At 48.3% G+C, this 24,417-nt stretch overlaps 1 protein-coding gene across 5 annotated transcripts; it reads right to left on the reverse strand.

Moving 5' to 3' along the window:
- On the reverse strand, positions 2,039–23,472 carry PGLYRP3 (peptidoglycan recognition protein 3). 5 transcript variants are annotated; one of them, XR_001917874.1, is made up of 10 exons: positions 22,964–23,472; positions 19,560–19,655; positions 18,037–18,144; positions 17,171–17,372; positions 16,410–16,528; positions 15,102–15,254; positions 13,528–13,726; positions 9,644–9,762; positions 8,698–9,006; positions 2,039–2,530 (listed from the first exon to the last, which is right to left on the reverse strand). XR_001917874.1 is itself a non-coding variant. In XM_018046125.1 (9 exons), the coding sequence occupies exons 2-9, from the start codon at positions 19,612–19,614 to the stop codon at positions 8,828–8,830; spliced, it is 1,134 nt and encodes a 377-aa protein (XP_017901614.1). In that variant the 5' UTR covers positions 19,615–19,655; positions 22,964–23,472; the 3' UTR covers positions 7,684–8,827. The 5 variants fall into 5 exon arrangements, 4 of the variants coding, with proteins under 4 accessions (XP_017901614.1, XP_017901615.1, XP_005677574.1 ...); XM_018046125.1 differs by lacking the exon at positions 2,039–2,530 and having other exon boundaries at positions 7,684–9,006; XM_018046126.1 differs by lacking the exons at positions 2,039–2,530; positions 22,964–23,472 and adding an exon at positions 21,451–21,581 and having other exon boundaries at positions 7,684–9,006.

Below are 24,417 nucleotides of genomic sequence, written 5' to 3' on the forward strand. Positions count from 1 at the left end.
CTCCAGGGGATCTTCCTGACCCAGGGATCAAACCTGAGTTTCCTGCATTGCAGGCAGATTCTTTACCACTGGTAAAGAATGGGTATTTTATACTTCAGCTTATGTGTAACATTGCAACTTCTCCCTCTCTTTTTCCTTTAAATAGTAATCTAGAAATTTTCATTATTACCTAAACTTGACAGAGTAGAAAACCAAGATGATTAAATAAGTGTTGTTGGATTCACAGGAACTAGAATCTAAGCCAAGATTTCCTGTGATTTTTAAGCAACAGCCTGCCTTTAACCTTCTCAAACACTAGAAGTGTACACATCATGAAGCTCCATCAACCCTCTACATGTCTTGCATTCATCAGAAAAGTCCTTGTACATGTCATATTTAGCTTATTATATAAATATAAATGCTATGCCCATGTGCCTGCTTCAGTAACAGGCGAGCATGCCCATAGTTAACGAAGAATTAAGGGGCCGTGGTACTTGCAGTGTGAACCCCGTCACATGCACACGAAAGCACTAAGAGAGGGAAGCTAATTACGAACAGAGTTGAGGCATATGCTTGCCTTTACTGAAAAACGAGAATAAAAATTCCACATTTGGGATGCATGAGAATATCAGTAGTTATTGAAATGATGCCTGTGGGTGCTCAAAAATGAAAACAGACTAATGAGAGCAATGAACAATAGTGTCTGCACACCACACATACACACACACCCCACATACACATACATTCACACATTTCAGCCGTAATTCCTCTCTCCCTCCAGCAGAGATTGAATGAGAGCATCTGTCAGCGTGTTTGTGGTCGTCGTAATGAACAGCAGAGACCTGTAGCCAGTGGAGGTGGCTTCCCGGAACAGTGGTGGTGCATGCAAGTGGGCGCTCAGTTCCGTTCTGGAGCGTGTCTTCTCAGTCACTCATCTGCGAAATGGGGGTCACAGTGCCCCCCTCACAGGTTCGAATGGGGCACTGCATGTAGGAGGGCCTGGGGCTCATTGCCCGGTATATGTGGATGTTTGGGGAATGATACTGAAGGATTTGAGTAAAAATGCTGATGACGAAGAAGTAAGTGATGACTCACAGAGGATGATAATATTAAAATTCAAAAAGATTTCAACAGAATTTCACTATGAAGAGACGCTATTAAGAGGACACTAAATCAAAACACACTAGAGTCCTGCATTTAGGTTGAAAAAAATGGGCCTGCTGAGGGCATAATGGGGTGAGAGATGGGTTACCAGCAGTTATGATGGAACAACCCCACTGGGCCAGTGGGGCTGTCAATGTGACCGAAAGTCTCGGACTACAATGCTATTATTATTGATGTTGCTACAACATGAATTCAGAACTACATCATTATATAGTTTTACATGTATCACCTTAATTGAAGAATATTGTTAGATCAAGGGAAGTAACTTCTCCAGTGAACCCTGAGTCAAGGGATCCTTGCATGTTCTGTCCACTTCTAGTCACTAGCTGTAAAAACAGTGTGAGCAAACAGAGGATAGCCTGATTTGTGCAGACAAAGGAACAGAAACTCAGCTCAGCAGCACCATGCATTAGCCGTGTAATCTTAAGAAAGTGACAGTCTCTCCAAGCTGAGCCTCAGCTCCTTCAGCTGTCAAATAGGAATGATGGCTCCTATCCTACTAACCTGTCTTAGGGATTAAATGAAATCAAGTGTATCAGGTACCTAGCAGAGTCCGGAGAAAGGACCACTGAATGTTATTGGGAACCCAGCCCTCTCTGTCAGCCATGTATGGTATCTGTTTCCAGGGTCTACTCTAATCCGGTTTGATCCCAGGCAAGTTGCCTCCCGGTCCCTCCATCAATGTGATGAACCAGTGGGAGCTCAGTGGGGCCTGAACAGACAAACCAGCTACACTGGCCACCTGCTGTAAGACAAGCCAATAGACAACCACACCTCCTGTCCCCCCAGACCTTGGGATTCCACACGGATGTTTCCTGAGCACCTGCTGCAGGGAGAAAGCCAATTCTGACTCCATGTTTCTTTGACTTCTTTTTATTATTATAATCATACTCAGTGGCTTGCCTGGAGGACCCTGCCCCTCTGCTTGACTGTAAACTAAAGTGCCTTTGTTCGGCTCACGGAGAGATAGTTTTTCCCTGCCCACCTGTGAACAGAGGAGACTAACACACCCCTTCTGAAGGCTGGACTTTCCCTTGGAGATGTTTTGCAAGACTGAGGACCCTTTCACTTTACTTCCCCACTGCATCTCCCTCTCTACTCTGCCTTTTGACTTTGGTTCTTCATCGTTTCTCTCTCTCTGATCTATCAAAGAAGCTGGCATTCAGATCCCAATAAGATGGTTGTTTTGAGGTGTTAGCCTGCCACCTTCTCAGTCTGCCGGCTCCCCACTTCAAGTCTCTTCCTTGCCTCAACACCTCGTCTCTCAGATTCATTGGCCTATCGTGCGGGGAGCAGAGAGGGCGTGGACACGGTAACACGCTATGCACCAGGAGCAGACAGACACGAACGCAGAGAGCATGATCTCCACTATCGCAGCCCTTGTAATCTAGTGGGGAAGAAAGACAGATAATAAGATATCCACCTACACAAAGAGAAACACATAAATAAAGACAGAGTGCCAAAGAAGAACAGAATAGATTACTAATTTGGGGGCCTCAAGAGATGGACTCTTACATGTGATCACAGTGCTGAGGGTGCATAAGAGATGCCCCAGCTCCCCTCTGTTGACTAAAAAAATATAGTCACAACCTGAAAGTAGAGAGTTATTTTATTTTGCAGGATGTTTAGGACTCCAAGCCAGGGAGATAGCATCTCAGTAGCTCTGAGAAAACTGCTCCAAGGAGGCAGGGGGAAAGTCTGGCTATATTTAAGTTTGCTACAAAGGGAGCAGGCAGTCTGAACATCAAATATCAGGTATCAAGTTAAGGAATTTAGCATTCTATATGGAAAGATGCAGTCCTCACAAAATCCATTCCTTTCATATGCATCTGCTATCTGGGGCCAAATCCTGTTTCCTTGTTTGCCTTGCTTCTTGCAATCACCATGGAGGAGATGGGAGTGGGCGGGGTGGCAGCACCCGCTGGATCACAGTTTGGGGAGTTCTCATTCGCATTTGAAGGCCAGAAATCACTAATGGCTATGCCATTTCTTGTTTATTAATATGGCAAGAGATATTTTCATTTCACACCTCTCTGCAGGCAGCTTCATCAACCTTGAGTGCAAAAGCTCTTGGCCACCCTGAGAGAGAACCCCCAGCTTCCCACGTTGGGGATACATTTCTTAATCCAGCCCACTGCAGAAAGTCCCCGAAAAGTCCCTGCCACCCCTCTCAGGGTCTCACACCCCCGCCCACCACTCCTCCCAGCTAATCACACCTTCCTCAACCAGAGCTGGCTCCTCTAATTAAAGCCCTGTCCTAAATCAGCTGCCCCAGCAGAACCTGCTGGGTCAGAAACACACCTGTCCATTCTTTGTGGCTCTAAGCTTCCAAAAAATGTGTGCCTTCCCCAGAGCCACCCCACCCCGGCCTTCCACCCCGACTTCCTCCTCCCCAGCAGGGCTGGCAGCCCCGGGACAGAGCAGAGCTTGGTGGAGGGCAGGGTCTACAGTACTCCAGCACAGAGCCCATCATCTCCTCCACGCCACCGCAGCCTAGATGTTAATGAGAGCAAAAGAGAAAGGGCGAAGCCAGAGATACACAGCAGTAGAAGGGTGTCAGAGAGCAAAGGAGAGGCACTGAGAGATGAAGAGGGAGGCAGCATGAGAAAAAGAGAGCGGGGGAGGCAGGAGGGAGACAGCGGGACACTAGAGAGACACACAAGTGTGGGAAGAAAGAAGCCAGTGAGACAGAGGAAGAGGCAGGGAGCACAGGAGAGGCTGGGCGGAGACCTCGGGGAGGGAGCCTTTCCCGAAGGGCCAGCTCGTGGGGAGCAGCCTCAAGGCCCCCACAGGGAGACGGTGACAGAAGCCTCCAAGGGCTGGGGGAGCACTGGGGCTGGAGAATCTCTTCCCCCCAATCTCACACCAGTGGAGAGGCCACCAGAGTGCGGGAGCCACTGAGGGCAGGGAATTAAGATGGAATTAACCTGTGGCCTCTGATGTGTTACAAAAGTGGGTGGGTTCCTGGCAGCTGGCAGACACTGGGATTTTCCACTCTGTGACAAACACCCCAAGACCAGCCTGAGAAAGGGCTGCCGCCCTTCTGGGCTGGGAACGCTGCCTCTGCTTGCCCTGCCCTGCACAGATGGGGCTCTTCCCCTTCCAGTCCACAGACAGGCAGGTGTCACATCCCCACCCCAGTGCACCGGCTCTGGGCCAGGGAGGTGCAGGCACAGGCCCAGAAATCCAGGTCAGAAGGGAGAAGAAAGGGGAACAGCAATGAGCCACCAAGAAGACCAGGAAAGGCCCCAGGCACCCAGTGGAGGGAGATGTCATCTCTGGTCTGGAGAAACAGGAAGCATCTGGAAAACTGGTGGAACTGGAGGAGTCACAAGGAGTACAGGGACAGGTGGGCAAAGGCCCCAGGTGAGCCATTGCTGGAGGAGAATCAGCAAATTGCCACCTAAGTCTCATTCTGTGCAAAAGGGTAGGTTGGAGTGATTGTGGAAAGTGCTAAATGCTGTGCGTGCTAAGACGCTTTACTTTATTCTGTCGGAAAGGAGGGGTCATATGTGATTTCAACCAGAGAGATGCAAGAATGGGGCTGTGCTCAGAATCTGAGGATTCCTAGGACTTCCCTGGTGGTACTGTTGTAGCCACACATTCCAGGAAACAAACTCGATCAGAAAGACAATGCAGATAGTGGAGTGCCCTTTATTACACCGGTGGGCCCAAGGCAGAGTCTTCTCTTAGCCAAAGACGCTGACCAGTCTTTGCGAAAACCTTGTATACCCTAAGTGTATAAGGTTCCCTGAAACTAGTCTGAACAAAGGAAAAAGAAAGATATAATCAAAGTTAACCCCGATTCATATGCCTTAAGCCTAGGTAATTAACAGCGGACAATTATCAATAGGCTTGTGGTCATACCCCAATAAGCATAATAGAATGTATGATTCGGTTGCACAGATAATTAGGGTATTCTTTTAGGAGATGGAGAGCCCTGGGGCTCTTCCTTCTGGGGGCCTGGTTTTCCAGTTGGTATGTCATTTCCATAGATACTGGGCATATAGCTCAAAGTCCACAGTCTGGCCCAAGATGGAGTCCTGCTTTCAAGATAGAGCCTGTTCTGTTTCCACCTTCAGTACAGGGATTAAGACTCCATGATCCCAGTGCAAGGGGCCCAGATTCAATCCCTGGTCAGGCAACTAGATCCCGCATGCTGTAACTAAAGATTCTGCATGATGCCTCTAAGACCTGGCACAACCAAACAAATAATCTCATCCCTTAAAGAAAGATCAATAAAGCTCTTCAGATTAAAAAAGAAGAAGAAGAATCTAAGGGTGCCTCTTTTATTTAACTCACTGAGTGAACTTAAACAAGTCATCCGCCCTCTTTGGTTTCAGTTTTCTGGAAAATAGGCTTAAATCGAATTAGTATTCCAGAATCAAATAAAACTTTTTGTGGCATTTTTTTTTTCTTTCCAAGCTTACAGTTGTGGAAAACAGCTAACAAGATGGGCTTAGAGGCCTTCCAGCCCTGAAAGTCCAGGGTCGTGAAGCCTCTGTGTCCCTCCCGTGCCAAGGGCTCCTTCACCTGTGCCCGACCGGTGGGGCTCCTCCCTGCTCTCACCAGCCTTTGCCAACTCCCCAGGAGGCTGAGACTGATGCCCACAAGCGCGTATCCTTCCTGCCAGTCAAACAACAGTAACAGACTGCAACCACCAGCACAGCAGCGACAAGAACCGTGATACCACCACTCAGCTTTGGCAGGATCACATATATGCAACCACGAGTCGTAGGACTCTAAATCCGCTTAATCCTCACAGCTAACCTCCGAGGAGGGATGTTAGTATGAACTCCACCTTTTTTGGGGGGGGGTGGGGGGGCCACTCCCCAAGGCTTGCAGGATTCCCTCATCAGGGATCAAACCTGGGCCCCAGCAGTTAGAGCTAACCATCAGACCTTCCAGGGAATTCTCTGAATCCCACTTTAAATAATTAAAGGGGAGCTGGAAAGAATTTCTGCACACAAAGGACTCCTAAGAGGCAACTGAATGGAATTGGCTGCCTCAGGATTGACCTTGAAAAAGCATTTTCCTACTGAGTGCTCTGGTTTCACCTAGATTATGTATATTTAAGACTAATAAAAGTAAATAATCTTGAAAAGAGAATAATTCAGACCCTGCAATAACGCTGATTTGAGGAGGCCTTGATGAGCACTGATGGAGATGGGGGCGTCTGCAACCCACCACCACCACCCCCCCCCCAGGAAAGCCTGCCTGGGGCAGGGGCTGGGTAGGCTAGTGAGACCCTGAGGCCAGGCATGTGCTTTGATTTAAAGGCCAGAGACAATCCTCTTTGGAGGGTGCTAAGAAAGGCAGAGAAAGCTGGAGGGCAGCTCTTTTCTTGGGATCATTTCTCATCATACATCCACCTTTTTGACCACTCCCTGTAGGAAGGGCTCTGAAACTCACCCTGGATGTTGTAAGAGAAGGGGAGACACACTGTGGCAAGTTGGGGAGGTTTCACCCCTAAGAAGGGACTGAGTTGACCAGAGCTTCTGGTCCAGTGACTCCCATCCCAACGGGGTCTCCTCCTGGAGCAGCCTCCCCTCTTCCCCTGGCTCTGTAAGTCAGAAAGGGGCATTGAGACCCCCAGGCCTATGACTCTCTATATAAACAATTCCTTCCCCTGCTTCGGTGCTCAGGTGGCCTGAGGATAAAGTGAATCCAGTGAGATTGGGGGACAGTCTTTGAAAAGCACCAACAGCTGTGAAAATGTGAGGTTGAACCTACTTTGTTCTAAGAGGTGTGAAACACTCTAGAAGCAAAGACTCATGTGAATACCAAAGGAGGGGGTGGGGAGTCCGTGTTTCTCCCCTTCTTCCTCCTTCCCTTGTTTCCAGATCAGGAAAAACTAACCACTAGCAGCGAGTTTCCAGTTCCTGTGCTTCTAGTAAAGAGCAGTCAGTGTTTCCCCCACCTGAAAGGATGAGGCTTCACTTGGGGCAGGAGGAGCCCAGGGAGGGAGGCTGCAGAGCCCCCAGGCTCTGAGTCCCTGCTCAGCTTGATGCCTAGCAGACCCAACCAGGGAAGGACAGAGAGCAGTGCTGTGTGGACACAGCCTCTGCCCTCAGGGAGCTCTGGGAGGACGGGGACACGGGAGTCTGGAGACACAATAACCATTGCAGTTGAGCAACCAGAGCAGCTCTGAGTCTCAGACTGGGAGGCAACAGAACAGAGAGAATGCTGGTGGAATGAGGTATCATCCAGCAAGTCTTCCCCAAAAGGGGGGTGATAAGCAAATTGGAAAGGCGAGCAAGGACTTGGTCCACTAATTCATTTATTCATCCATTTCTCCAATAAATACTTGTAGCACCTTCCCTGATAGCTCAGTTGGTAAAGAATCCGCCTGCAATGCAGGAGACCCCAGTTCGATCCCTGGGTTGGGAAGATCTGCTGGAGAAGGGATAGGCTACCCACTCCAATATTCTTGGGCTTCCCTTGTGCCTTAGCCAGTAAAGAATCCACCTGCAATGAAGGAGACCTGGGTTTCAATCCCTGGGTTGGGAAGATCCCCTGGAGAAGGGAAAGGCTACTCACTCCAATATTCTGGCCTGGAGAATTCCATGAACTGTATAGTTCATGGGGTCAAAAAGAGCAGGACCCAACTGAGTGATTTCACTTTCACTTTTCTGTATTCCAGACACTGCTGAAGAACTGAGGACACAGACACAAATGAAACTGGACAAACTCACAACCCAGCGGAGAGAATTTCTATGAACAATCACTGCCCTGAAATAAGGGCTGCACCCAAATACAGACAAGGTGGTGTGTGAACAGAGAGGAGGGGCTGGGATGTTGACCTGGGTCACGTGTGAGGCTGGGAGCTGCCAGGCAGATGGTGAGCAAGGAAAGGAACAGGCCAGGCTGACTCCATCTTGAAAAAGAAGGAAACTCCATCTTGCATTCTCAGTGAGCTTTGGACTGTGTGCCTGGTAGCCATGGGGGTAACATACCTACGGCCGAACTGGCCTCCCAGACTGATAAACACCAGATTCCATACCAAGATTTCCCATCACCAAAAAGAATGTAATAATCCCCTTTGTAGTCAATCACCTTAATCTTTATGGCACCCATTGGTGAAGGCTACAATACATAACCAGCTGACCCTTCTGATTGTGAATCATGGCTGTAACCTGACTGTATCTCCCTTTAACACTTTTCAGGCTAGGTTTAAGGAATTTGGGGGTGTGGGCTTCAGTAGTACACTTAAGGTATATAAGTTTTCACAAAAGTCGGTCAGAGTCCTTGGCTAAGAGGAGACTCTGCCTTGAGCCCGCTGGTATAATAAACTGCACTCCACTATCCGCATTGTCATTCTGAGTGAGTTTGTTTCCCGGAACGCGTGGCTACAACAACAGCAGGGGAAGGCACACCAGGAGAGGGGTGTGTACAAAGGGACAAGAAGCCTCAGCTGGGTGAGGAGGTGGGTGCTCGGGAGAGGAAGGTGAGGAGGGAAGGAGGCCGGGTGCAGACTCAGAGGGCCGGAATGCCCCACTGTGGAGTCTGATCACATGGAGCTGATCATACAAGTTAGGAAATGATCATACAAACCTGAAGCAGAAGAAACAGGATGGGGCTGGCAGGGAGGGGTCGCAGGAATTGAGCCAGGATGGAAGGTGAAGAAGGGGAGGCTCAGAATCTAGAGTTGGGGAGGGGTGGCATTGGAGGAACTGGGGTGCCCTCATTGTCTGAAATGAGGCCAAGTCTTAATGATGTTGTACAAAGCCCGTCCAGGAGACAGAATATCGGTCACATCGCTGTGCCCCACCAACAGGTAGTTGGGGACCAGATGCCCCTTGACCACGGAACAGTGGATCAGGTTCTGAGCCGCCTCCAGCGCTGCAGCATTTGGCGGTTTTTCTGCAAAATACATTTAGCCAAGCAATCACTAGGGTCTCAAGGTTACTTACTTTGGGCAAGAACAAGCACATAGCCCAGTCTCCCTCTACCCCCATCACCACCATAGCCAACAAATTCCTGTAAGTTTCTGCAGCCAGGCACATTGAGAAAACAAGGTCATTGTGTTCCCTGATTCTGTCTTCTAGAAAGTTCAAAACCTCTCTGAAAAATAACTGCAGCTCAACACACCACTTCTCAACAGTCACCATGGGGCAGACATCGCAGGACCAGACCATTCATTGCTTGTCCATAAGAGATAGTGGTGCTCCCCAGTGCTGTTGCCATGGTTACCAAGGAAGAAGCTGCATTTGCCAGCAGTGCTATGAAAACACCAAAGTTTGCAAAAGACTTTTTTCTCTCTTGCTCCATGCTTGCATTGGGCATGGCTCTAAAGACAGATAGAATCGGGTATTGGTACAGGTGAATTCGGAGGAACTGTTCTGCCTGAGAGGGACTCCTGGGGACCTGCCTCTTGCATTGAGAGTCTCACTGACACTGTCGGGCACCACAGTGCATCTTATCCCCATTGCTTCCCAGATATTTCACATTTTACTTCATCATCCAGAGTCCCTCTGCCCCATGTTTACCCCTTACCTACCTACAAAGTTGCCTATGAAGGCAATTCCTAGGCCAATATCATTGTATCCGTATGTGTGAGAGCCTTGGGTATGCCAGCCAACTCCTTCATACACACCACCATCCTGGCCCACCAGGAAGCTAAGGTCAGGCAAAGGGAAAAGGAGAAAATTACTCTGGGGAGAACTGGCTTCACTCACTCCTTGAATCATTAATCCATCCTTTCATCCACTTACTATTATTAGTATTACCATTACTATTACTATTACCGTATGTGCCAGTGTGAACAGAGACAAAAAGAAAAAGAAAAAAACAAAGCCCCTGAACCTAAGAAATGAAGACATACAGTGACAAGCAATGATGACGGCAGCATCAGTCCACGGCCACATGGTTACACTAGTAATGAAAACTGATTTTTATTCTGATCCTGTTGGCCACTAATTTCTTGACGTGTTTCTCTTCCCTGGTTCTCCTCCCCTGGGACTCTGGTCTCACCCCTTCTCTCTTCTCACTCAACATTTTCTCCCTGGACAACCATCCAGTCTAATAACTCCAACTATTGCTGTTTTTTAGTCACTTAAGTCGTGTCCAACACTTTTGCCCACTTTTGACTCATATCTGCTCGTGGCCTGTAGCCCCCCAGGCTCCTCTGTCCATGGGATTCCCCAGCCAAGAACACTGGAGTAGGTTTCCGTTTCCTTCTCCAGGGCATCTTCCCAACTCAGGGACTGAACCCGCGTCTCTATGTCTCCTGCTTGGCTGGCAGATTCTTTACCACTGAGCCAGCTGGGAAGCCATAGCTCAATTACAAGCTCTAAAAGCCAACATGTCCAAACAAACCCATCTTCTTCCACAATTTCCTTAGCTAGAAAGTTGGACATCAGACTGAATGCCTCACTCTCCCTCTCCCAGCCCCATCCAATCAACATTCATGGCTTATCAACCATTTCTCCTGTTTTAAATTTCTCCACTTATCTCTATGCTATGCTATTCCAGGTCACCATCACTTGCTGTCTGAATTACTGCAAAAGCTGTCTGCCCAGAGTTTTACTCCTTCCAATCCATGCTTAAAACAGCCCCCAGAGGTTTTGCTAAATACAGATCCCATTATAGGGTATGGATTTCCAGTTGCCTTTCAAATAGAGTCAGCTTGTCAGGACCAAGGCCCAGGCCCCTGTGCTGTGGCTCCCGTCAACCTCTCCAGCCTTCCCTCTCACCAGTCCCCTCTTTGTAGTCTGTTTTAGGCAGGAGTTAAGCTTCTTTGTGGGCATCCCAGGTGGTGCTAATGGTAAAGAACACGCCTGTCAAAGCAAGAGATATAAGAGACATGGGTTTGATCCCTGGATCAGGAAGATCCCCTGGAGAAGGCCATGGCAACTCACTGCAGGATTCTTGCCTGGAAAATCCCACGGACAGAGGAGCCTGGTGGGCTACAGTCCATGGAGTCGCAAAGAGTCGGGCGTGACTGGAGCAAGTCAGCACGCAAGCTTCTTCCATCTGTGCTCTGTCTGGACTCCAGGCCCTTGTATATGCTGCTCCCTCTTGCCTGGAACACTCCGTATCCTTCTTTGCCTGACTGACCCCCACTCCGTAGCCATGGCCCAGTGTGGATGCCTCTCCCTGCCGAAGCCCTGCTGTGATACCATTCAGTCCTCCAAAGTCTTGTTAGAGGTCCACCCTGGGCACATCCTGTTACTCATCCACCCCGGTGCCAACACTCACAATCGTCATGACCTGTTTACTATCCTCTCTCCTCCACAAGGGAAGGAGCCAATTCATCTCGCTGAGCACCAAGCACACAGTGTGCATGCATGCTCAGTTGCTTCAGTTGTATCTGACTCTTTGCAAACCCATGGACTGTAGCCCGCCAGTCTCCTCTATCCTGGGGTTTTTCAGGCAGGAATACTGGAGTGGGCTGCCATTTCCTTCTCCAGAAACTGTACTTGCATCTCCTTGCAGGAGGATTCTTTATTGCTGAGCCACCAGGGATACCCCAATAAATATTGGTGAAAAAAGTAAGAAATGATGAATGGGAGGGCCTTTTGTCCATACTGAGCACAGTTGGTGCCACAGCAACAGATGCTGTATCCTGAGGCTGCAGGGGGAGTGAGCACCATAACAGGCTTCCAAAGTCAAGGGACAAGAACCAAGCCAGTCCCCAAAGGATGAATGTGAAAGGAAACTAACATTCCCTCAGCTCCTGGCATTTTCCATTTGGAATTTCCACATTTAATTCTTTATTAACTAAGCTTAATAACCATAACAAGGCTGTGGAAAACCCTGTAAAATGCAGCCATAGTTTTCTCTTATTTACAAAGGCTGTTTTTAAAATGGGAGTTCAGAGGAGAGAGGCAGCCAGCCCAGAATGAGACGTGCTTAGTCACTCAGTCGTGTCCAACTCTTTGCGACCCCAGGGACTAGAGCCCTCCAGGCTCCTCTGTCCATGGGGATTCACAGGCAAGAATATTGGAGTGGGTTGCCATGCTCTCCTTCAGGGGATCTTCCCAACCCAGGGATCGAAGCCAGGTCTCCTTCATTGCAGGTGGGTTCTTTACCGTCTGAGCCACCAGGACGTATATAAAAGTAAACCCACCTGCGACTTCATAAAATTTGTTGTGATTAAGTCACAGCTTCCCTGTAGCTCAGTGGTAAAGAATCTACCTGCCAATGCAGGAAACACAGGTTTGACCTTGATTCGGGAAGATCTCAGACGCTGTGGAGAAACTAAGCCCATGAGACATAACCATTGAGCCTGTGCTCCACAACAAGAGAAGCCACCACAAAAAGAAGCCCGCATCACAACTAAAGAAGAGGCACCCCCTGCTCCCCACAGCTAGAGAAAACCAGCACAGCAAAGAAGACTCAGAAAGTGATGTCGCTCAGTTGTGTCTGACTCTTTGCAACCCCATGGACTGCAGCCCACCAGGCTCCTCCGTCCATGGGATTTTCCAGGGCAAGAGTACTGGAGTGGGTTGCCATTGCCTTCTCCAGGGGACCTTCCCAATCTAGGGCTCTAACCCGGGTTTCCCGCATTGCAGGCAGACGCTTTACCCTCTGGGCCACCAGGGAAGCCCATGAAGACCCAGACCAGCCAGCAAATAAATAAATAAATAATTTTTTAATTTATTCTTTTATAGGTTATCACTGAATCACTTTGCTGTATACCTGAAACTAATACAACACTGTAAATCAACTAGATGCCAATAAAATTAAAAGTAGTATTAATAATTAAGTTATCATACTCTAACCCTAAATTTCTTCTATGAAAATTCCAAGGGAATGCCTAAGAAGCTTCCCACTGTTCTACTAGCTTACTATGTTTCTTAACTGTAGACTTGGCATTAAAGGAACTGAAAGAGAACACTTTTTTTTAATTTCACTTGGTATTGTCAATCAAATAAGGTATTGTTGCCCTACTGCAGAGAGGAGGCAAAAGAAGTCCAGAGAAGTTAAAGTTTCTTGTGTCTATAAATGGAGTAAGCAATACCAGAGCTATTGCAAGATTCTAACATCAGAGAGAGCAAGTTTGGGGTTGGGCTCAAGGGCAGTAGTGGGTGAACAGGGTCTGGGTTTCTGGCTGGTTGGAAGGGATTAAATTTAAAAGGCATGGTCCATTGACAGCCTCCCATAAGGGTCTTGCACTCTTGGTTTATCACTACTGTTTTAACATCTTCCTTTCAGAGTCTTCCTAACCACTCATGGAGAACATGCCCAGGGGAGATAACTAAACCTTGGCTAGGCTCTGAAGAATGCTCAGTCCAGAATCCTGCACAAACAAAAAGGTGATGTCTTGTGTAAAGCGCCTGGCACAAAGGAAGAGCTTGGTAAACACTGGCTCCCTCCCCAAGCCTTCCTCCCTATAGCCCTGAAGAAAAGGAGGGTCAAGTTTGCACCAGTCCCACTTACTGATATCCAATGTCACAGAAGTTCTGTGTGTCCATGTGGTAAGATTGTATATCTCGGACGCGGATCCGGCAGTCCATGGATACGTTGCAGGTTGCCCCAGCAGTGTGGATGATGACAACATATTTGGCTGGGAGGCCCATTGTAGGGCAGTGTGTCTGTCTGGCTCCCCAAGCTGACCTTGTGATGATGTTGGGGCAAGCTGTGGTGAGGGGAAAAAACAATGAGATGCGAATTCACCTGTGCCCACATGTAGACTATCTCACAACTGCAGGCTGGTAACTCCTCAGAATCCCCAACCTCTAACACCCACTAGCACATCCTAACATGTGAGATTTTGTGGGATTCTGGGAAAGTCTAGATAGGGATTGTCTGGGTCAGGCAGATGGAGCCAAGGGGCAGAGGCAAAAGTCAAGTTCTGATAACAACTGTGGAAATCAGCATGTGAGCAGAAGGGAAAATACTACTGATACCTACAAGCTTGAATATGCACTGCAAATAAATGCAGATGTATGTACTTATATGACAAGACCAATGTGCAGAAATCAGCTGACTTTCTGAACTGATCACATGCATATGGTAATTTGAAATCTCTAAAGAAGTCTACACACGTAAAACTGTTATTAATGAAGACAACACTAGTCTGAAAGCAAGACAAATTTTAAAGACTTGCAACTTGAAAACCTTAATGAAAAACATTGATGAGTCCTAGGCAAGATCCGGAGAAGGCAATGGCACCCCACTCCAGTACTCTTACCTGGAAAATCCCATGGATGGAGGAGCCTGGTAGGCTGCAGTCCATGGGGTCGCTAAGAGTCGGACACGACTGAAGCGACTTAGCAGCAGCAGCAGCAGCAGCAGCAGGCGAGACCAACTCTAGCAGAGAGTGCTAAACTATTGAAAGCGCTTGTCACTGTGCTGGTTTTAGGTTGCTGCTTGTCTTTCCAAAGTGGTGCATGATTTTTATTTTCCAGCTTCCTGGACTATTCACGCTCACGGCAGTGTAATCTGTGAACCCAAGCTTTTCTCAGCGTGCTGTGGTCATGGTGAAGGTTGGCTTGTTTTGCTTTTAGAGGGAGGTGTGTGTGAGCGAGGGAGACTATGAGACAGAGATTGTGTGTGTATGTGTGTTCATGTAATATGCACAAATCTATATATATATTTTTTTACCCCACCCCATTTCCATGCTTTATTCTTCTCCATAACCCTGATGTTACATCTAACATCATACACCTTTCACTTATTGATTCTTCATTTTCTATCTTTCCCTACTTTAATGTGCAGTTTCATCTGTTTTGTTCACAGCTGCACCCTCAGTACCTAGAAGAGTGCCTGGTATTCAGTAAACATTCGTTGACGGAAAACATGTGTACATATATATTTATGTCAAGAATGGTTCCATGGCTATATGGTTCCAGTGGAAAGGAGAGGCCGGGGAGGTGCCCTCTTAGAATTTTCCAGATCTCAGCAAGAGATGTTCTTGGTCTGAGACCAATGAATACCAATAAGAAAAGGCATTCCATACTGTTGCTGGGTGGTAATTGGGCGGAGGATGAGGCAGGACAGAGAGGCTTTACCTTTCCTGGGCATCAGTGGCTGATGAGGAACCAGGCAGCTCTCTGCTTTCAAGAGAAGCGGCTGAATATACCTGGGTGATAGGTGACCCTTCTTTATGGCATAGAAGATCAGGTCCTCTGCGGCTGATAAGGCAGTGGGGCTGGGACTGCTGCCTGAGAGAGGATGACATGGAGCACAGAACTGTTAGCAAAAAGTTCCAACCTGGTCTAGATGTAGAGGGAGGTTAAGTTGACCCCTTGAGCCTAAATGACTGATGGATGAGAAGAGAAAAAACCAGTCCAGTAGCCAGGACAGAGAGGCTAAGAGACAAAGAAGTACTTACACACAGCTCTTAGAAACCAAGTTGGTGACTTCTTCCAAGTGCCTTACTTATCCACTCCATCACTATGTGGAGTCACTGGGAGACAGTGAAAGCTACATGTAGGAGGCCCACCCGACCAAGTCAGGAATGCCCTAGCTTGGTGGAGAAGGTGACTGTATTTATTTAATAGCTTCCACTATCAGACATGAGGCCAAGTGCTCTTCACATCCATTAACTCATGTAATCCTCACAGAAAACCTCTGAGATAAATGCTATTACTAGCCCCACTTGGAAGATGAGGCAGGTGCCAGTTGTTTCTTGTTGGCTCCTTTTTTTAAAAAATTGATTTGTTTTAATTGGAAGCTAATTACAGTATTGTAGTGGCTTTTGTCATACATTGACATGAATCAGCCATGGCCTACTCTGTGCTCCCCTGTGCTTTGCAGAGGACTAGAAACCTGCAAATTACATTTCCCAGACTTCCTTGCTTGCTGGCCACTGGTTGGGCTCTACCAAAGGGAGACACTGGAGGAAGAGAGAAGCCACGTTTTTCTGCCTCTGCCAGTTCCTAATTATCAACTTCAGGGCTTCCCTGATAGCTCAGCTGGTAAAGAATCCGCCTGCAATGCAGGAGACCCTGGCTCAATTCCTGGGTCAAGAAGAGCCCCTGGAGAAAGGAAAGACTACCCACTCCAGTATTCTGGCCTGGAGACAAAGAGTCGGAGACAACTGAGCGACTCTCACTTTTTTCAGACTCTCAAAGTGATGGCAGGAACTATGAGCTCAAGCAGTATCAGTGGTGGCTTCAGCAGTCTCATGGGAGTACAGACCAGAGGGGAGAAAGAGAACTCCCAAAATGCCCCATCACAGAATCCAAGGGAGAAAAGAACTTCAAGAGAGGGGCCATCATCAGAGAACAGCATGATGTAGGCTGAAAAGACAAGAGTGGGTGGCGGGACACAGTGTAGACAGCTCCTTGGTGGAGGGCCAGAGGGGTGACCATTACCTAGATTATTCCCAAAGAAGGCGAGGCCCAGGGAGACGTTGTTGTAGCCCTGGGTGTGCATGCCTTGGATGGTCCAGCCCACGCCTTCATACACCCTGCCATCGTTCCCAACCAGGAAGCTGCCAGGCAAGGAAACATGATTAAATGGCAAATTTCTGTAACAGAAAACTTCTCACCCATGCTCGGAATGCAAAAAGTTCTAGAGGCTCACATGTTACAATGACATAACAGTGAAAGGGAGTGGGATAATGCATTTTAGGCTTTCAAGAGATGCAGGAATGTGTCTTTAATTTTCCTATGACTTAGTTTATCTGTGCTTCCCAGAATCTCACTTTAAAAGTAATTCATTTGCTTCTCTAACTTCTCCAGACTACAGCATCCTCACCTATGACACAGGGTTGGTAATATTTCTCCTGCCCATTCCTCAGTGTGGCAGGGAAAGCCTACTTGAGTAATACTTGTAGAGACCTTCATAAATTGAAATGTTCTTCGAGCTTCAACAGGGAGACTGTACTTATCACACAACCTCCCTCACTTCTTTCCTGGAACTCCTAGTGGCCAAGACCACATCTGAATATGTGGCTCACGGTGGTCCTCCTCATGACCCCTGGGAGACTCTGGATTCTGTTTATATCAGCATTTTTTATTCATTAGAAAAGCAACATGAATGGGAAATTAAGAAATTCAGAGAAGGGGGAACAGAAGACACCCTCAAAAGGAGAATTCAAACGTGGGCTCCAGGGACCCCGCCAGCCTCTCACTTGTAGGCCACATCACACCAGCCCTTGGTGTAGACGGAACGGGACTGCAGGCCCCTCAGCTTTTGACTGCACGCGTTCTGCTCCTCGCATTCCATCCCTGCGATCTGGTCCGTGATGACATAGGCCACGGGCCGGGTCAGCTGGGCCCTGCAGGTCAGGGATCTGGCTCCCCACTCCTTGCGGGAGACGATGGTGGGCACACCTGGCGGGAAGGGGAGAGGGGAAGTAGGCTGGCATGCTGAGGCCCTGCCATGCCCTCTGGAGGCTGTCCAGGCCACCCTGAATCCTCTGTGATGGAAGAGGCCCCAGAAGGAGGCCTGCGCCCCCACAGCCTCCCCTTCCCTTCTCCATCTCTTGTTTGAAAGTGAAAGTAAAAGTGTTAGTTACTCAGTCCTGTCCAACTCTTTGCGACCCCATGGACTGTAGACCACCAGGCTCCTGAGGAAAGTTCTGCCACTCTCCTCAAACCAGCAGCTCCCCAGCCAGAGCCCACAGGAAGCCCCATGAACACTGGGGTGCAGGATTCCCTCTTTCAGGTGAATATGCACTGTGGGCAAGGCTATGAGAGCCCCACCCAGGACCCTAGGACCCCCGAGGGCTCCCTCATTATCCTTACTTGGGAGCCCCCTGGAACCGCCTGAGTGAAGTGGCCTCTCTACCCTGAGAGCTAGAGACTGGGATCCTTGTCTTTTTTCCCTGGGTTTCCTCTCCTTTCTGGAACCCACCTTTGCCTAAGGACTCAGGACAATCCATGGGAGGAGTTGTGGCTCTACCCTACCCCATCCACCCCACCCAGCCATAGTGATGTTCTAAGAAACACTTCTGTCTCCCTAAAAAGCTCCAGGCAGCCCCCACAAATGCCTCACCATTGCGACCTGTGTGAATAAGCTGTGAGATGCCAACAAACAGGTCCAGAAGCTCCTGTGACAGCCCCCTGGCTTGGGTCTCATTCAAGGACAACTCTAGGGAATCCCCTGCAAAGGAATACTACGCTTGGTGCTGGTCCTTGGAAAATACCTGGACCAGCTCAGAGGCACGGGCTCCATGTTCCTCCTGCGACCCCATAGCCCACAGCCTCTCGGTCTCCCCAGATAACTTCCCACTTGACCCACGTGACTTCCTCTAGGAAACAAGAAAGAGGAAAACCACAGAGGCATCTGGCCGCACCCTGCCTCTGCCTCTCACATCTGCCCCAGTGAGGCCTTTCCCCTCTCCCAGCCTCCCCAGCCTCCCTTCATTTCAGGTTCAGTGCAGTCTCTCTTGTCTTCTCAGCTGGGCAGCTCATTCCCAGTTCAGCTGTATATGTATTAATAGACCAGAGGGTCACACACCAAGATGGTCATCACGTGAACATGTATTCATATGTTAAGCACCTAGTGATCCAGGCAAGGTTCTTGAAATACAGAAATTTACAGACCGTTGTGACTGCCCTACCAACTTAATTTTTTTTTTAAGATAGGATTAATGGAGGATTAATCACCACAAATGGGCTTCCCAGATGGCTCAGTGAGTAAAGAATTCTCTTGCAATGCAGGAGCCTCAGGTTCGATCCCTGGGTCCAGAAGATCACTGAAGAGGGCATGGCAACCCCCTCCAGTATTCTTGCCTGGAGAATCCCATGGACAGAGGAGCCTGGCAGGCTACAGTCCCATGGGGCAGCAAAGAGTCAGATCATAGCTGAAGCGACTGAGCGCACGCACACACACACACACACACAAAAGTATCACAAATATGCCTCACTCCCCTCTGTCTGTTCAGTACCAAAGGTCATGGGGGCAATGTCACTGGAACAACAATGTCACCCACAGACCAGCTCTGTAGTTAACAAAGCATTTTCAAGGGCGCTATCACGTTTGTGGCTTAAAAAATCTTTGTGAAATAAACAAAGCAAATTAACTACTCCCTCTATACAAATGAGAAACTGGGGCTCAGAGAGGTTGTCTAAAATGCTATGGGTTTTAAGCTGCGGACTTGGATTCCAAGCCAGGCTGTCTGGCCCCAGACCCATGCTCATGACCACTAGACTCTGCATCCACCCCCAAATTGTCAGATGACCGAGAGCAAGTCACTGCCACAGTGGGGCCTGTTTCCCCGTCTACAAGACTAAGCTGTTAAGGGTCTCCACCGTGGTTCTGAGATTCTGTCCTTCTGTGAAATCATCAGGAGCGAATGCCTGACCGTGACCCTGACACGAGGCTGTACCGGGCAGGCTGGAGAGGCTGCTGAGGACCGGAGCCCGTCTCAGCTGGGGAGGGGGCACCTGAGCTGGACTCCGATAGGGAACATAGCTGATGGGGAGGAATGAGGACCCTGGAGAGGATAATTTACCAACACAACCAGGCTGGAGCTGATGCCAAAATCACTTGTGACCTAGTAAAAGAAAACTCACCCCAAGCCGCGAGATCCAAAGCAGACAAGACAAGAAAGCATAGCAGCATCCTCATGTGGTCCTAGGTCACCAACAGGCAGAGTATGGATCACAGCCCTGGGAGAGACACCGATAGTCAGACCAATCATCCTCACCCTTCAAACAGAGCACCTACCAATTGCATGGCCCTCATCTGCCTCCTTGCCAAACTGAGAACCTCCTAAGGACCAGCACCTGGTGAGTCTTCTCAAGGTCCTCAGGACAAGGTTGACCCTTAGCAGATGCTCAATAAAGGTGAGCTAACACCTCTGTCTGGAGAAGGCAATGGCACCCCTCTCCAGTACTCTTGCCTGGAAATCCCATGGATGGAGGAGCCTGGTAGGCTGCAGCCCATGGGGTTGTGAAGAGTCAGACACGACTGAGCAACTTCACCTTCACTTTTCACTTTCGTGCACTGGAGAAGGAAATGGCAACCCACTCCAGTGTTCTTGCCTGGAGAATCCCAGGGACGGGGGAGCCTGGTGGGCTGCCGTCTATGGGGTCGCACAGAGTCAGACACGACTGAAGCGACTTAGCAGCAGCAGCAGCAACACCTCTGTCTAGCCACCAGCCTACTATTACCCTGAGAATTCATGGTCCCTCCCAGGACCCCAGTGCCTCATCTACAGATTTCCAGCACAGATAATAACAATTTCTAAAACTCTTGAGTAGCTATTTGAATAAACTCTGCATGGACGTTTTTATATCTTAGTGCTGCTATTTTATATTTAATTCTTATAAAATTCCCATAAGATATTCGTAATCCTATTTTTTAATTTTTTTAATTATGAAAGTATGATAACAGATTTACAGGAGGCTTGGAAAATACAGAACAAGGTTACATATAGTTCCACTATATATTAAATTATTTTTTAAGTAAATAAATTAAGACTTAGTTGGAGTTTCAATATCAAACTCTCAAAAATTAACAGAATGAATATACAGAGACATAGAATGTTGTAGTAGACCTGAAAAGCAGAGAAGGCAATGGCACCCCACTCCAGTACTCTTGCCTGGAAAATCCCATGGATGGAGGAGCCTGGTAGGCTGTGGTCCATGGGGTCGCTAAGAGTCGGACATGACTGAGCAACTTCACTTTCACTTTTCACTTTCATGCATTGGAAGAGGAAATGGCAACCCACTCCGGTGTTCTTGCCTGGAGAATCCCAGGGATAGGGGAGCCTGGTGGGCTGCCGTTCATGGGGTCGCACAGAGTCGGACACGACAGAAGCAACTTAGCAGCAGCAGCAGCAGACCTGAAAAGCACTGTGAATCAATTGAACATAATTGAAATTTATACAATTTTCACACAACAATAGGACACAAATTATATTCAAGTTCTCTTTGACTGTAAGCTAGGAGATATACCTAGGGACATAAAAAGGTGCAAAATTTTCATGGTCTTGAAATCATATGGAGTCTGTTTTCTTATCACTGTGAAATTATCATAATCTCATTTTTACGTGTGAGAACACTGAGGCTCAGAAGAAGCAAACTACAGTAGAGGCAGCTGCTAAGTCACGTCATTCGTGTCCGACTCTGTGCGACCCCATAGACGGCAGCCCACCAGGCTCCCCCGTCCCTGGGATTCTCCAGGCAAGAACACCGGAGTGGGTTGCCATTTCCTTCTCCAATGCATGAAAGTGAAAAGTGATAGTGAAGCCGCTCAGTCATGTCCGACTCTTAGCGACCCCATGGACCGCAGCCTACCAGGCTCCTCCGTCCATGGGATTTTCCAGGCAAGAGTACTGGATTGGGGTGCCATTGCCTTCTCCGACAGTAGAGGCAGGGGTGGGCTTTATTCGCAAAGGTTCGTGACAGATGCTCACCTAACTTCTTCTCAAGTGAGAATGGTACTAATAGCAGCACTTACCAAATATTGATCACATCTTATATTCCAAGTATTTGCTGAGGTACTGGTGGTAGTTTAATCACTAATTCATGTCCAACTCATGACCCCATGGACTGTACAGCCTCCAGGCTCCTCTGTCCATGGGATTTTCCAGGCAGGAATATGGAGTGGGTTTCCATTTCCTTGTCCAGGAGGACTTCACAGTTACTCATGAAGTATCTTCACAATGACCCATGAGAATTGTGCTTATCATCAGGAAACTGGACTTCAGAGAGGTTAAGTCTCTAGCCCAAAGTTACCCAGTTAGAAAGGGCAGATTTGTCTGACTTGAAAGCCTCTGCCTGGAACTTCACAATCTGCTTGAGCTTCTGATGATGGAGATTCACAACAAGGGCCCAGGAGGTTAACCTCCAGGATTATTATGTCCTTTCCATTGCAGAAATATTTTCTGCTGTGTCAGGCAGAAATGAACTGCTTATTTCAACTCAATCCAAATGAAATACTGACTCCATGAGATGTCAACCAAAACATCAACTGTTCTCCTAATTATCCTATTAAGAAACTGTAGAGGAAAGTTTGAGATCAAATAGGGTAGATGACTACCCTCAAGAGATTTTATGTTATCATCAGTAGTTCCCAGATGGAAAATGTTTAGAACCCCAGTTAAAAATGAGCATATAGGAGCTTCCTGGATCAGGACAAGCAACCTCTCAGCCATTAACACCCAGGAATCCATTCATTCAAGAAGACTGTGTCCTGGTGACAAGTGAGCCCTCCACAGAGGAAGGCAGTCACCTAATGTGGGAAAGTGTTGAGCTTCCCTCTTTGATCAAAAAAGAGGCAAGGATTCAGTGCCCAAAATGGAAGCCCCGTAGGCTAGCCTCCCAGGAAAGAAGCTGGTGTCTTGCAAAACTACCTAGACACCAGCAATCAATTCTGGTCAACAGGAGGTCTAGACTCTGGTCACTTGATCATGGTGCTTCCCCAGCCATGAATGATAATGCAGTGAATGCTGTCCCGAGCTTGTCACATCACACAGCTGAAGTAGAAAACCTTGAGCCCAACCCCTGATCATGCCAAGGCAGGAATTTCTGGTGTCTCCCACCCCTACCTCTAACTGCAAACACTGAGCCAGCAGGACAGGCTGCAGCCACAATTCACCCACCATGGCTCACGTTGCTATGTATTCTCTGTACTTAAAATGAAGATGTAATATTAGAACAGGAGACAAGTGAGATATAATAGATAAGGATTCCAGGCTAGTCAGAAAGGAAAGAAATTGGGTAGAGGTGATCCCAAGACCCACACCCTTGGCAAGAAAGATCCAGGCATGGTGGAACCAAACCCATTTAGAACAATTTGGGTAGAGAGTTTTCTTATTTGGAGGAAGAGTTCAAGAATGGAGATCAGGGGAACTTTCTCCACCATGTTAACTTTGTAACCTGATAGAGTCCAATCCCTCCAATAATAGAGGGGGTTCTCAAGAAGACACACACACACACACACACACACACACACACACACTCAGAAATACCTGTGGGTCCCTGCTGTCCCAGTCCCACAGGTCGAGCTGCAGCCGGCTCACCCCTCATTGGCTGGCAGGGCCTCCTTTCAGGCTTGGCCTCTGGCCCTGCCCTCCTCCTCGGCCTTCACCCTCCCGGGCACTAGAGGGCACTCTCTCCCCGGGAAAGAAGACTGGGCCCTAGCTTTCCAGAGAGAAGAGAAAGGCCAGGAGCCCTAACCAAAGCGGGAGAGGGGGAGAAAGAAGAGGGCCAGGCTCTGCTCAGTCCACCGTCTACAGCACGGAGAGGGAATTAGTGAGACCAGACAGGTGCTGACAGCAGGGACCCGCCCTGTGAATAATCCCAGGTACCTCCTCCCTGGGAATGGGTGCGGCTGCCCAAGGCTCCCCAGCAGCTTCCTCAGCCCCAGCCTCCAGGAAGCCCTGCCAATCGGCTATGCTTTGCACTGGCTAGGTGTGTGGAATCCAGAGAGGAAGAAGACAGCGTCCCCACCCTCAAGGAGCTCAAAGTCAGAAGTGGGAGGCTAGGCCAGCACACCAACAACCACCCTACAGAGCAGAGGCTGCACCTGACTGCTTGGAGAATGCTTTATTGGGCTTGCATATTATTTTTAGTTTTGCATTTCAATTAAGATACACACTATTATTTTAAAATCTAGAGATTTAAAATAAAATATTGAGGTATACAGGAATCTTAGCTCAGGGTGCCATAAAATACCCTAGACTGAATGACTTAGACAGAAATTTATTTTCTCACAATTCTGGCGGCTAGAGCCCACAATCAAGACTCCAGCATGCTCATTTTTGGGTGAGGGCTCTCTTCCTGGCTTGGAACTGTTAGGGGAAAAACTGGTTGAAACCACCCACCCTAGCCAGGCACCACAGCAACCCATCTGCATGAGTTATTTTATGACAGGAGGTCCTGGTAAGAAACACAGAACTAAGTCATCACCAACCAGAAAAATTTGGGAAAGGTCAAAAGGAGATGCCAACCTCCCAGAATCCTACTTGCTAGAATCCATCTTGGCTGAGGAATGTGTGAGCCACCAGGAAAGACCCTGAGTCAGAATAATTGGCCAGAGACAACCTGGAAACTAATCCCATCACCATAAAACCTGAGACTGTGAGCCACATGGCAGAGCAGTCCTCCTGGCTTCCCCTACCCTCCTACTCTCTGCCCAGGCACCCCTTCCCAAGAGTCTTTTGCTTTGTCAGCACATGTGTCTCTTCAGATAATTCATTTCCAACTGTTAGACAAGAGAACGTTCTCAGGCCCTGGGATCTTCTCACTGTGTCCTGACCTAGTGAGGGGAAAGAGAGAGTGAGAAAGCTCTTTGATGTCTTTTCTTTTAAGGACCTTAATCTCTTCATGAGGGCCCCACCCCCATGATCTCATCTAGCTCTGACTAACTCCCAAAGGTCCTATCTCCAAATACCATCACCTTGGAGGTTAAGGCTTCAACACA

Source organism: Capra hircus, chromosome 3 (assembly GCF_001704415.2).
Source record: "Capra hircus breed San Clemente chromosome 3, ASM170441v1, whole genome shotgun sequence".
Classification (NCBI taxonomy): Eukaryota; Metazoa; Chordata; class Mammalia; order Artiodactyla; family Bovidae; genus Capra; species Capra hircus.

Coding starts and splice junctions, on each gene's coding strand:
- PGLYRP3 (XM_018046125.1), bottom strand. CDS start 19,614: ATGAGGATGCTGCTATGCTTTCTTGTCTTGTCTGCTTTGGATCTCGCG. Junction 15,255..16,409: donor CTTCTTTGGGAATAATCTAG/GTAATGGTCACC, acceptor ATCCTCTCTCAG/GCAGCAGTCCCAGCCCCACT. Junction 13,727..15,101: donor GCCACTGATGCCCAGGAAAG/GTAAAGCCTCTC, acceptor CCCTCACCACAG/CTTGCCCCAACATCATCACA.